At 44.0% G+C, this 13333-nt stretch overlaps 1 protein-coding gene across 8 annotated transcripts in view; it reads left to right on the top strand.

Annotated features, from left to right (window-relative positions):
* The first annotated feature begins 10441 nt into the window (after positions 1-10441).
* DDHD1 (DDHD domain containing 1) overlaps positions 10442-13333 on the top strand; it is an 85672-nt gene continuing 82780 nt past the window's right edge. For 2 of the 8 annotated variants that reach the window (XM_070593090.1, XM_070593089.1), the window contains exon 1: positions 10442-11314. In XM_070593090.1, the coding sequence (XP_070449191.1) occupies positions 10549-11314 (766 nt within the window). In that variant the 5' untranslated portion in view covers positions 10442-10548. The remainder of the gene's footprint in view (positions 11315-13333) is intronic. The other 6 variants (XM_070593094.1, XM_070593092.1, XM_070593093.1 and 3 more) reach the window with 4 other exon arrangements.

Here is a 13333-nt window from a genome sequence, read left to right as displayed (position 1 = left end):
AGGGCCCCTGCTCGCCATTGGCAGGGAGGCCCCGCCCAGCATTTGGAACACCAGGAAGCTCCCTAGAGCAGAATTCCCCACAAGGCAGCAGCTTACCAGCCACAGCCAGGCCCACAGACTCTGGCCATGTCCCAGATGAGGCAAGGGGCTCAAAGAGATCCCATGAGAGTGGTGTGGGGCAGAGTGGAGCTCCGGTGAAACTATGTGGTCCAGGGGGGATCTCCAAGTTCCTACAGCAGCCTCAGCGAAAGCCTCTGCACAGCACTAGTGGAGAGGTCCCGACTGGCAATCGCAAGGCAAGAAGGCCCTGGGGCAAAAGTAGCACAGCTAGGTGAGCTAACAACAGACTGCAGAAGATACCCATAGCTCTGCTGGAACCTATAGTGGACAAGTGTGCTCTTGTGGGCTCTGTCAGTGACAAAGCTACGATTATAGGTGACCCTGCTCCTGGCTGCTGGGAAAGCCCATAACACCACTGCAGACCACAAGGAGGGAGCGCGTCTAAGTGGGCTGCAACAGTAGGCACCAGCAGCCTGAGGCCCCCTTGCAATTGCCCCCACAACTGATGAGGGACCCCACAGGACCACTGTGACTACAAGGAGGGGTCCAGGTCCAGTCAGTAACAGCTGACAGGGTTCCTGGTTGGTGCAGTCTAAAAAGCTGCCCCCCACCACACACCAGTCACAACAAGTGGAAGCAGCAACTAAACTCTTTCTCTATGCAGAGGCACAAATCTACGCCATAAAGCAGTATGAAAAAATATACTAAATCTCCAGAACAGAAGGAAAATGATAAGCACCCAGAAAACAATCCCAAAGACAATGACATCTATAACCTAAATGATGATGATTTCAAAACTGCCATTATTAAAAAAACTCAGTGAGTTAAAAGAGAATTCAGATAGACAACTCAATGAGTTCAGGAGCTAGGTCACAAAAGAGCTTGACACTATAAAGAAGAACCAATTAGAAATACTGGAGATGAAGAACACAATGGAGGAGATTAAGAAAAATCTGGACTCTCTGAACAGTAGGGTCGATAATATGGAGGACAGAATTAGCAATTTGGAGGATAGGAATATAGAAATGCTGCAGACAGAGGAGGAGAGAGAACTAAGACTAAAAAGAAATGAAGAAACTCTCTGAGAATTATCTGACTCAATTAGGAGATGCAACATAAGGATTATAGGTATACCAGAGGGAGAAGAGAAGGAGAAGGGGGCAGAAGGCCTGTTCAAAGAAATAATAGCTGAGAACTTTCCAAATTGGGAAGAGAGATGGAACTTCATGTAACAGAAGCCAATAGATCTCCAAACTTTATTAACACAAGAAGACCAACCCCAAGGCATATAGTAGTGAAACTAGCAAAAGTCAACAACAAAGAGAAAATACTAAGGGCAGCCAGGCAGAAGAAAAAAACTTACAAAGGAAACCCCATAAGGCTATCAGCAGATTTCTCAGGAGATACCTTACAGGCTAGAAGAGATTGGAATGAAATATTCAAAATTCTGAAGGACAAAAACCTGCAGCCAAGAATACTCTACCCAGCAAAAATATCCTTCAAATACGCTGGAGAAATAAAAACTTTCCCAGATAAACAAAAGTTAAGGGAGGTCATCACCACAAAACCTCCTCTTCAAGAAATGCTCAGGAATAACCTTATTCCTGAAAAATCAAAAAAAAGGAAAGGGGTTACAAAATCCAGAACAAAGGAGATAAGCAGAAAGACAATAACACCAAGTAACAGCTCTCCATCAGGACAAAATGCAAAAGAACTGGAAAACAAGTGATAAAATGGCAACAGTAGGCCCCCACGTTTCAATAATCACTCTAAATGTGAATGGATTGAACTCTACAATCAAAAGGCACACAGTGGCAGGATGGATCAAAGAACAAGATCCAACAATATGCTGCCTCCAGGAAACACACCTCAGCCCCAAAGACAAACACAGACTCAAAGTGAAGGGATGGAAGACAATACTCCAAGCTAATAATGAACAAAAGAAAGCAGGTGTTGCCATACTTATATCAGACAAAGTAGACTTCAAAGCAAAACAGATAAAGAAAGACAAAGAGGGGCAGTATACAATGATAAAAGGGACGCTCCAGCAAGATGACATAACAGTTATAAATATTTACGCACCTAACACAGGAGCACCAAAATTCGTAAAGAAACTATTAACAAAACTAAAAGGAGACATCAACAGCAATACAATAATAGTAGGGGAACTCAATACCCCATTAACACCAATGGACAGATTATCCAGACAGAAAATCAACAAGGAAATTATAGAATTAAATGAAAAATTAGACCAGATGGACCTAATAGATATATGTAGGACACTTCATCCAAAAACAGCAGGTTACACATTCTTCTCAAGCGCGCATGGAACATTCTCAAGGATAGACCATATCTTGGGAAACAAAGCAAGCATCAATAAGTTCAAGAGGGTTGAAATAATATCAAGCATCTTTTCTGATCATAATGCTATGAAACTAGAAATCAACTACAAGAACAAAGCAGGGAAAGGGCCAAAAATGTGGAGACTAAACAACATGCTACTAACAAACAATGGATTATTGAAGAAATTAAAGAAGATATCAAATATTATCTGGAGACAAATGAAAATGAAAACACACCATACCAAATTATTTGGGATGCAGCAAAGGCAGTCCTAAGAGGGAAATTCATTGCAATATAAGCTCACCTCAATAAGCAAGAAAATCTTACATAAACAACCTCAAACAACACCTAACAGAATTAGAAAAAGAAGAACAAACAAAGCCCAAAGTCAGTAGAAGGAGGGAAATAATAAAAATTAGAGCAGAAATAAATGATATTGAAACAAAAAAGACAGTAGAAAGGATCAATGAAACAAAGAGTTGGTTCTTCACAAAAATTAACAAAATCTACAAACCCTTAGCCAGACTCACTAAAAAAAAAAAGAGAGAAGTCTCAAATAAATAAAATTAGAAACGAGAGAGGAAAAATCACAACAGATACTGAAGAAATACAAAGGATCATAAGAGAAAACTATCAAAAACTATATGCCAACAAATTGAACAACCTAGAAGAAATGGATAAATTCCTAGACTCATACAACCTCCCCAAACTGAATCAGGAAGAAATAGAGAATCTGAATACACCAATCACAAGTAAAGAAATAGAAACAGTAATCAAAAACCTCCCCAAAAATAAGAGCCCAGGACCAGACGGCTTCTCTGGAGAATTCTACCAAACATTCAAAGAAGATTTAATATCTATCCTTCTCAAACTATTCCAGAAAATAGAGGAAGATGGAGCGCTCCCTAATACATTCTGTGAAGCCAACATCACCCTGATCCCCAAACCTGACAAGGAAAACACAAAGAAGGAAAACTACAGGCCAATATCACTGATGAACATAGATGCAAAAATCCTCAACAAAATTTTGGCAAACCGAATACAGCAATACATCAAAAAGATTATACACCATGATCAAATGGGATTTATACCAGGGACACAGGGATGGTTCAACATCCGCAAGTCAATCAATGTGATTCACTACATTAACAAAATGAGAAACAAAAACCACATGATCATCTCAATAGATGCAGAGAAAGCATTCGACAAGATCCAACATCCATTTATGATAAAAACCCTCAATAAAATAAAATAGGTATAGAAGGAAAATACCTCAACATAATAAAGGCCATATATGACAAACACACAGCCAACATCATACTCAACGGACAAAAACTGAAACCCATCCCTCTCAGAACAGGAACAAGACAAGGGTGCCCACTTTCACCACTTTTATTCAACATAGTACTGGAGGTTTTGGCCAGAGCAATTTGGCAGGAAAAAGAAATAAAAGGAATTCCAATAGGCAATGAAGAAGTAAAACTCTCGCTGTTTGCAGATGATATGATCTTATATATAGAAAACCCCAAAGAATCCATAGAAAAACTATTAGAAACAATCAACAACTACAGCAAAGTTGCAGGGTATAAAATCAACATGCATAAATCAGTAGCATTTCTATATGCTAACAATGAACTAACAGAAAAAGATCTCAAGAACTTAATCCCATTCACGATTGCAACAAAAAGAATAAAATACCTTGGGATAATTTAACCAAGGAAGTGAAAGATCTATACAAAGAAAACTACAAGACTTTCTTGAAAGAAATTGACGACGACATAAAGAGATGGAAAGACATTCCATGCACATGGATTGGAAGAATAAACATAGTTAAAATGTCCATACTACCTAAAGCAATCTACAGATTCAACACTATCCCAATCAGAATTCCAATGTCATTCTTTACAGAAATTGAACAAAGAATCCTAAAATTCATATGGGGCAACAAAAGACCCTGAATTGCTAAAGCAGTCCTGAGAAAGAAGAACAAAGCTGGAGGCATCACAATCCCTGACTTCAAAACCCACTACAAAGCTACAGTAATCAAAACAGCATGGTACTGGTACAAAAACAGGTGCACAGATCACTGGAGCAGAATTGTAAGCCCAGAAATAAAACCACACATCTGTGGACAGCTAAGCTTTGACAAAGGAGCTGAGGGCATACAATGGAGGAAAGAAAGTCTCTTCAACAAATGGTGCTGGGAAAACTGGACAGCCACATGTAAAAGAATGAAAATCAACCATTCTTTTCCACCACTTACTAAAATAAACTCAAAATGGATCAAAGACCTAAAGATTAGGTCTGAGACAATAAGTCTTCTAGAAGAGAATATAGGCAGTACACCCTTTGACATCAGCTTCAAAAGAATCTTTTCAGACACCATAACCCCTCACATGAGGGAAACAATGGAAAGAATAAACAAATGGGACTTCATCAGACTAAAGAGCTTCTTCAAGGCAAGGGAAAACAGGATTGAAACAAAAAAACAGCCCACTAATTGGGAAAAAATATTCACAAGTTATTTATCGGACAAAGGGTTAATCTTCATAATATACAAAGAACTCACACAACTCAACAATAAAAAATCAAACAACCCAATTACAAAATGGGCAGGGGACATGAACAGACATTTCTCCAAAGAAGATATACAGATGGCCAATAGACACATGAAAAGATGCTCATCATCGCTAATCATCAGGGAAATGCAAATCAAAACTACACTAAGATATCACCTTACACCTGTTAGAATGGCAAAAATATCCAAAACCAAGAGTGACAAATGTTGGAGAGGCTGTGGAGAAAAAGGAACCCTCATACACTGTTGGTGGGAATGCAAACTGGTGCAGCCACTATGGAAAACAGTATGGAGATTCCTCAAAAAGTTAAGAATAGAAATACCTTATGACCCAGCCATCCCTCTACTGGGTATCTATCCTAAGAACCTGAAATCAGCAATTCCAAAAGTCCCATGCACCCTTATGTTCATCGCAGCATTATTCACAATAGCCAAGTCATGGAACCAACCTAAGTGCCCAGCAACTGATGATTGGATTAAGAAGATATGGTGTATATATATACAATGGAATACTACTCAGCCATAAAAAAGGACAAAGTCGTCCCGTTCACAACAACATGGATAGACCTTGAGGGTATTATGTTGAGTGAAATAAGCCAGACAGCGAAAGACGAACTTTGTATGACTCCACTCATAGGTGGTAGTTAACATATAGACAAAGAGAACCGATCGGTGGTTACCAGGGGAAAGCGGGGTGGGGGAAGGGCACTAGGGGTGAAGTGGTGTACCTACAACATGACTAATAATGATGTACAACTGTAATTTCACAAGGTTGTTAACTATCATAACCTTAATAATAATTAAAAAAAAAAAAAAGCCAGTGGGAGAGCTGTGGAAGGCATCTGTGGGCTTGTGAGCATGGAATCATATGTTGTTCAAGCTGAAACCTTACATTTGAAATGCTGACTGACGATGTAAGGATCAACACGATTTCTTAAGCAGCACTTGCAAAAACAGTGAATCAATTCTGCCACTCAGTCCTTTAAAAGCTCAGCAAATTACCCAGAGGTGCACTAGTGGAAATCCCTGTTGAAACACAGCTTCTTGTTTCTTTCCTTTTTCACTTGTTATATGAAAATCAGAATAAACTACACATATGCAAGATGCCACTTCTAAGTCTTTCTCAGTACAATATTATGATTATCAATTACTTTTTGTTGAAGTAATATGAGTTATATACTTTGTGAGTGAATGTGTACTTTCAGTTTACCGCTGGGGTGAGATAGAAAAAAAAAACCTGGAGCACAAGAGTCTTCAAATGCATCTACAATGGATACATAATGTGGACCTCACAGCAACCTATGATTATAGACTTACTGGCTTTTCTGTAATGAAATAACCAAATCTTCTCTCTCTGATATAAACCAGCTGATGAGGATTTTGTGGCTGCCTCCATAAAGTATGCATCAATATTGTATTGATTTACATTTTCTTTCATTTGAATATATACCTTTGATACTAATTGACACTTATTTCTAGAAGGAATATAAAAAAATTTCTATGGGGTTTTGATAAGTACAGTTTTGTGGGCAAACCTCTTAAAAATCTTTAAGTAAATGCATTTGATAATTCTACATTTTAACTGACTCCAAGTAAACATAAAAACAAAAGCAAACTATCAGAAAAAGAGCACTAGACAATAAATATTTGCTGAATGAATAAACAGAAGCATGAATGACCTTATCCATTATTTATTCCTATATTATTTCTGCACACCTCACTACCTTTTGATTGTAATTTGGCTTCCTCTATTGATCTATCTTTAGAGAAAGAATGATTCCTGTGGTCATTCTGGCATTGCAATTATAATCCTCAGAGCAGATAAAAAGCTGGCATTCTGGGTTTATTTAAAGATACCTCTAGACTGTGAATGCTTCACTGGAGGGCCTAGCGTAGTGCCTGAAACTTAGCAGATATCTAACACATGTTCAATGAATATGTCCTGCTTCATTTCAAGTTATCATTCCATTTAGTCGATGCACCAAAGAAGATACTCCCTGCTGTGCTCTGAATGTTTGTGTCCCCCCAAATTCATATGTCGAAATCTTAATCCCCAAGGTGATGGTGTCAGGAGGTGGGACCTTTCGAAGGTGATTATGTCACGAGGGCCCTTATAAAACAGGCCCCCCAGAGCTCCCTAGCCCTTTCCGATATGTGAAGACTCAGCAAAAAGATGACTGTCTACAAACCACGAAGACCTCACCGAATACCAAATCAGCCAGCACCATGATCTTGAACTTCCCAGCCTCCAGAACTGTGACAAATGAATGTTTGTTGTTTACAAGCCATCCAGTTTATGGTATTTTTTTATAGCAGCCCAAAAGGATTAAGAAACTCTCATTTAAGAAATCAGATAAATAATCCTAAAAATAAAAAGTAAAATAAAATTTAAAATGTAGTGGATGGCTTACCAAACAGGAAATACAGCAGATGGAGGGATGATCATACGACCGCCCTCTTTCTTCATACTAAATATTTCATCATACACTGTGGGCAAAGCCATTTCAAGTGTGGGTGTGTGTTATTGGCTCAGAATAAAGTATATGGCATAAGGCTACCACTAATATATTTAAACAGCTGAAAATGGGTTAACATGAACAACAAGGACAATCTTTAAGAGGGCAGAAGAGGGAAAGGTGACACAAAATTATTCTAGGTAACTTTTGAGAGATGAGGAGGGGAAGATGGCCCTAGTCACTCAATGGGCACTGCTATATGCCTCATGGGGAAGAGAGGATGGCAGATGCGCAGGCAAGCTGCTTCAGTCCTCCATAGCACAGACCAGCGAGCTTTGCCTCCTTTCCTCTCCCACGTCAACAAGGACTCCCCCAGGCTTGGTCCTTCTGCTTGGTTATTGCAGCAGCACAGGTCCACAAATGCCAGAAGTCTTAATCAATCATAAAGGTTTATGTGAAGGAGGCTCAGTCTTGGATAATTATTAAAATACAATAGACTGCTTTACACACAACCATGGAAGTTCAGAGACTCCTATGTCAACTGCATACAATATTGATGTAGAGTGCTGAGGAGCCACCTGACACCTGTTCCAACAGGTGAGGACCAGAATGGAGGAACTCTTCCCCAACTTGTCAGGATATTATGACCTGAAAAGATGCTCTGGAAAGCAAAAGTAGGAAAGTAGTAGCAGGAAGAATAAGATAAAGGATGACTTTTTAAAGAGAAAAGAAAGTTCATGACCTTTGCCTTGATATGGCTAAGAATAACAAGGAAATAAACACATACAGTCATGTGAAATTAGATACTATACTTACAAATATCTTTACTCGCTGTGAGCCTGGGGCCAGCGACATGGGTCTGTCCTAGTTCCAGCTCACTTCCAAGGGGCAGAAGTAAGCTCAGCTCCCACAAATATGGAGTGACATCTCCCTTCCCCAAGGACTAAACCAAGACAGTGAGGTCAGGAGAGAATCTGGGCTTCCCTTCTCCTGCCAACTGGATTGTGGCTTTTTCACCATCTTTGAGGATCAACATCTTCTTCAAGAAAGATCATGCTACCTAAAAGAGTGTGGCCTTATGCAACAGACCGCGAGAGGGTAATCTTCTCATAAAACCTAATAAGCACATTTAAACAATAAAAACATTCTTTCCATACAGGGTAAGGGGTAATTTTTTTTTACAGAGGATAATATTCATTATTTGGAATTGAATTTAAGAGCTAACATTTAGCTAAAATAATCTGACCAGATAGCTATACCGGTAGACTACATTCCATCAAGAAACCTAAAGGAATAGAGCTATTCTCAATGTTATGATATCCTGTACTTTAAATCCCCTTTATAGCACTTTTCACAATGTACTATAATGTATCTGTTTACTTGTCTGTAGCCCCCACTAGGCTGTTAGGTCCTTGAAGAAGGAACTGAGTCTCTCCCATTCTCTTCTGTATTGGAATTAAGCACAGAGGCCTGGCACAGAGGTGACCCTCAAAACACTGTGGAATGAATGTCTTCATGGGTAGTAAATAGAGTATAGCTCCGATACAATTTCATGTTCTGCACATTATCAATAAAAGACTGGAGAAGAAATTGAAAAGCAGTTACTCAGAAAGCAGTATAAATGGAAACAAAGGCTCTCATCTTAGGTGCTTTGAATCAGGGCTGCAGTATCCAGTTGGTCAGGTTGTTCAACACACAAGATTATCATCTGGGCAAGGGCATAAATTGGGGCAGAAATCCAGCCCATGGTCTGCTTACCAAGCCTTGAACCCCAACACTGCTTTGTATCTGCCCACAGGAAGCAATGTCGTTTTTTAAAAATTCATATAAAGGCACTGTACAGGCTAGAGACAGTCCTGCTTTAAATAGTGACTTAATCTCTGACAGGCTAGATCCCAAGGGCAAGAAAAACTGCCCTACCAATCTGATCCCACCACAAAGGGTGTAAAAGAAAATGTGAAGATTGTCTGATCTTGCATTGAGAACACTGGCGTTGGAGATTGTTTCCCTCTGGCTTCTAAACCTAGGAGTGATGGGCTTATAAAATAAAACTTTTCTTGCAACATAAAGAACCATGTAGTGGAGCCTCAGCATTCAACCTGATCCCAGAAAGTGAGCGACAGAATCAGAGATGCGTAAAGAACAGGAAGAAACCTTGCAGGTCACAGAATTTCAAGGCTGGAAGAGACTTTCGAGATACGTGATCTGGTTCAATAATCGCTTCATTTTACAGGTGAGGAAACCGAAAAGATCAAGGAAATTAAGTGGCTCGCCTGCGGTTAGCTAGCAAAGCTAAGTCTAGAACCCAGTTGTTCGCTGGCTTTCAATCTAATAACCACAACTAGCTGGACTTGCCATCATTATAATCAACATTGATCGTGCACTCACTGTGTGGGAGAGGTTGAGACATATAGACTTGGTCTCCATCAAGGGCCTTACAATGAGGTTGAGAAAACAGAAAATAAGTAGTAAACACAAGCAATAATGAGCTGGCATATGAAGGAGGCTTAGACTCGGGTTTCTGAGTGGCAGTGGTGACGCCAATGTTAGGAATCAGTGGCATGGAGTGGAGTGCTCTCGTGTGGGCCGGCTATTCCGGAGGGTGCCGAACTAGGTGACCCAGAAGGTTCAGCTGAGGCAGCAGGGGGGGCCCAAGGTCACAAATGCAAAGGCAGGAGGACCCAACTTCCGGGGCCCCTCGACGTGCGGCTTAAGCCTTTGGGCTCATGACCCACGCTGCGAGGACGCGCGAGGAGAGCGTCTCCACCGGGGCTCCGAGCCCAGGCGGCCGGGACTGGGGCGGCCAGAGCTGCAGGAGCCGGGGGCGGCCGCAGGGACACGGCCGGGGGCAGCGGCGGGGGCAGCAGCAGCCGCAGCGGCAGCACGCGGCGCCCCCGGGACCCGGCTTCCGGGCGGCGCGGGGCGGGGCGGGGCCGGCGCCTCCCACGTCGGGCTGCGTGACAATGGGGGGCGGGGCCGCCGCCGCCGCCGGGTCGGGTTTGAGAGATTAAAACTCCCGGCGGCGCGGTGCGGCGCGGCGTGCGTGCGTGCGCGGCGGAAGCGCGGGACCGCGGCGTGGCGCGGGGCCGGCGGCCGGCGCGTCTCCACGCCATGAACTACCCGGGCCGCGGGGCCCCGCGGAGCCCCGAGCAGAGCGGCCGGGGCGGCGGCGCCTGGGAGCGGGGCGCGGACCCGGAGCCGGCGTTCGGGGGCGGCGTCTGCTGCTTCGACCGCCTGCCCGGCGGGGACCCGGGCGACGGCGAGGTGCCGCTGGCCCTGCTGCGCGCGGAGCCCGGGCTCGGCGACGACCACTACGACTTCGATTCGGCCGAGTCGGGCCCCTCGCTGCGCTTCTACAGCGAGGCCGGGAGCGGCGGCGGCGGCACCTCCTCGTCGCTGCACCCGCCGCCGCCGCCGGGGCCGTCGAGCCCGGGGGACGGCGGGGCGGCGGAGGGGGGCCCCGCGGAGAGGAGGTGGCCCCGGCCCGGCGGCGCGGCCGCCCGGCACCGCTACGAGGTGGTGACGGAGCTGGGCCCGGAGGAGGTGCGCTGGTTCTTCAAGGAGGACAAGAAGACCTGGAAGCCCTTCATCGGCTACGACTCGCTCCGCATCGAGCTCGCCTTCCGGACCCTGCTGCAGGCCACGGGCGGCCGGCCCCAGGCCGAGGACCCGCGCGGCGACCGTGCTTGCGGCCCTGCCTCCAGCTCCGGGGAGGACGACGACGACGACGACGAGCGCGGCTGCGGCTTCTGCCCGCGCGCGGCGGGGCGCGAGCCCGCGCTGGAGGAGCTGGTCCACGTCGAGCGGGTGTGTGTGCGCGGCGGCCTCTACGAGGTGGATGTGACCCAAGGAGAGTGCTACCCGGTGTACTGGAACCGTGAGTAGCCGGCCGGGGGCGGGGGCGGGAGCGGGCCGGGCCGCCTCTGCGGGGCCCACACGCACCGGGTGGGTCTGGCAGGCTCTGAGGCCTGGCGTTTGGTCGGAGCCGGACGGAGACTGGGGCAGCGCCGGCGGGTGAAGGATGAAGGAGCAGATGGCAGAACCCGAACTGCCTGGGGTCAGGAGGAGCGGGTACTGCCGGGGAGCGCCTCCTAGTGAGCGGGTGCTCCCCTGGAGGTGCTCCAGGAACGATGCCCAGCTCGAAAGGTTGCAGTCGGTGATCCTACCCGAGCTGTGTCCACCCGGGGATCTGACTCGGTCTCGTTTATCCTGAACGACCTATGATTTAAGTAGCAGCTTGTCCTCCGGAGTGGGAATGTCGGAGAGGATCTGCGCGAGAATCAACAGTTTACTTATGGACTCGGTAAAAGAAAATTAATCCCTGGCAGGAAGGGAAAGGAAAGGAGATAGGTTGTTCCCGCCGACCGCGTTCGGGAGAGGTGGAAAGCACTGCGTGAAGCAGTTCTGGCAAGTGGGTCGCTCGCCCTCTATGGAGTACGCGTTTTGTCCCTTAGTTCCTTGTTTACGTATTTTCGTTTTTGCCTCTTAACCTTACAAGGCTTATGCCTTGGTTTCATCATCTGTAAAATAGGGATAATTGTACCTACTTTGTCCTGTTGTCGTGGACGTTAAGTGAGATTATATACCTAAAGGGTTGGAAATGTGCTTGGCACACATGTGTGATATAAGTGTTAACAATGGGTCCTTACTTGTTAGACAACAACGCAGTTAGGTTTGCCATTAGATTAAGGAGGAAGGCAATCAGAAATATTTGCCGTTGCATGCATCGTGTGTTACGTATGTAATATATGATAGAGTCTGTATATTCTACATGTAATAGGTTCTCGCTATATAATAGATATTCTATAGTAATGGAAGCTGTTGGCCACCAATAATTTGTAATACGCAGTTTTAATTTTTATGGGCCCAGTGTCCTAAGTCAACTGTCTTCATTAATTGTCACTAGCCTTAGGTCTTCCATACATCTTACAAATTCCTGGTATTAATTATATGTATTGATGACTTTCTATATGTTTAGCATCTTATGGGTAAAGTCCATCACCTTTATCTTCCTTCTCTCTTAGAGCCTAATGCAGTAAATATTCAATAAATAGGTATTGAATTGCATGTGATGCTGATAATATTAAAACATTTATATGTTAAGCATGAGTCACTGAGATAGCAGTTACAGCGTGTATCAAATCACTAAGCATACCAGGAAATTTAATTTCTTACTACACTTTAAGGTGACATTGAAGGCATTTGCTACCATTTTCACAAGGCCAAATTCATATGGGATCTGTCACGTCACTCCTTTTGATTATAAGTTCACAGGGACAGAATATGCTTGTATTCACTCACTCATTCATTCATTTATTCATTTGTCTCTGATTTTTATCAGGTATTTGTATGTGCGTAACGCAGTACTCTTGTTAGGGAGGCGTTAGGTGTTAGGGAAGGTGGAAAAAAGGACAATCCCTACCCTTCGGGAGCTTCCCACTTAGTCCTTTCTTCAGACGACCTGGATGTCTCTATAGATTTTTTTCCTTTGAAGATAGAAGCACAAGGATTTAGTGGAGTCAGAAAGTTGGATAAAATGCAGTGCATCCTTAGAGAGGGGACTGGAAACCCGGAGACGTCTTACCTTTAGATCGACTGAAGTATATTCACTTAGAATACTGTGTGCTTTTTTGGTTTATGACAAAATTGTTAATACTTGCATAGTGTTTTACTGTTTACAAAGTGATTTTTACATGCATTATTTCATAATGATATCAAATTAATGCTAACATTCTGTATGTGAAGACACAGGCTCAGTGAAATTCATGAACTTGTTCAAGGTTAGCCAGAAAGCGGTGAAGCAGTTCGTGGTCTAGTAGGGGAATACAGTGCAGTGTCAGAGCGTCTGACCCACCGAAGCACGAGGGTGTCAGGAAAGCTTTCCACATAGTGAAGG

Source organism: Equus przewalskii, chromosome 25, assembly GCF_037783145.1.
Source record: "Equus przewalskii isolate Varuska chromosome 25, EquPr2, whole genome shotgun sequence".
In the NCBI taxonomy this organism is placed as follows: Eukaryota; Metazoa; Chordata; class Mammalia; order Perissodactyla; family Equidae; genus Equus; species Equus przewalskii.
Note: the sequence above shows the minus strand (reverse complement) of the source record. Positions and strands in the feature narration are given on the sequence as shown.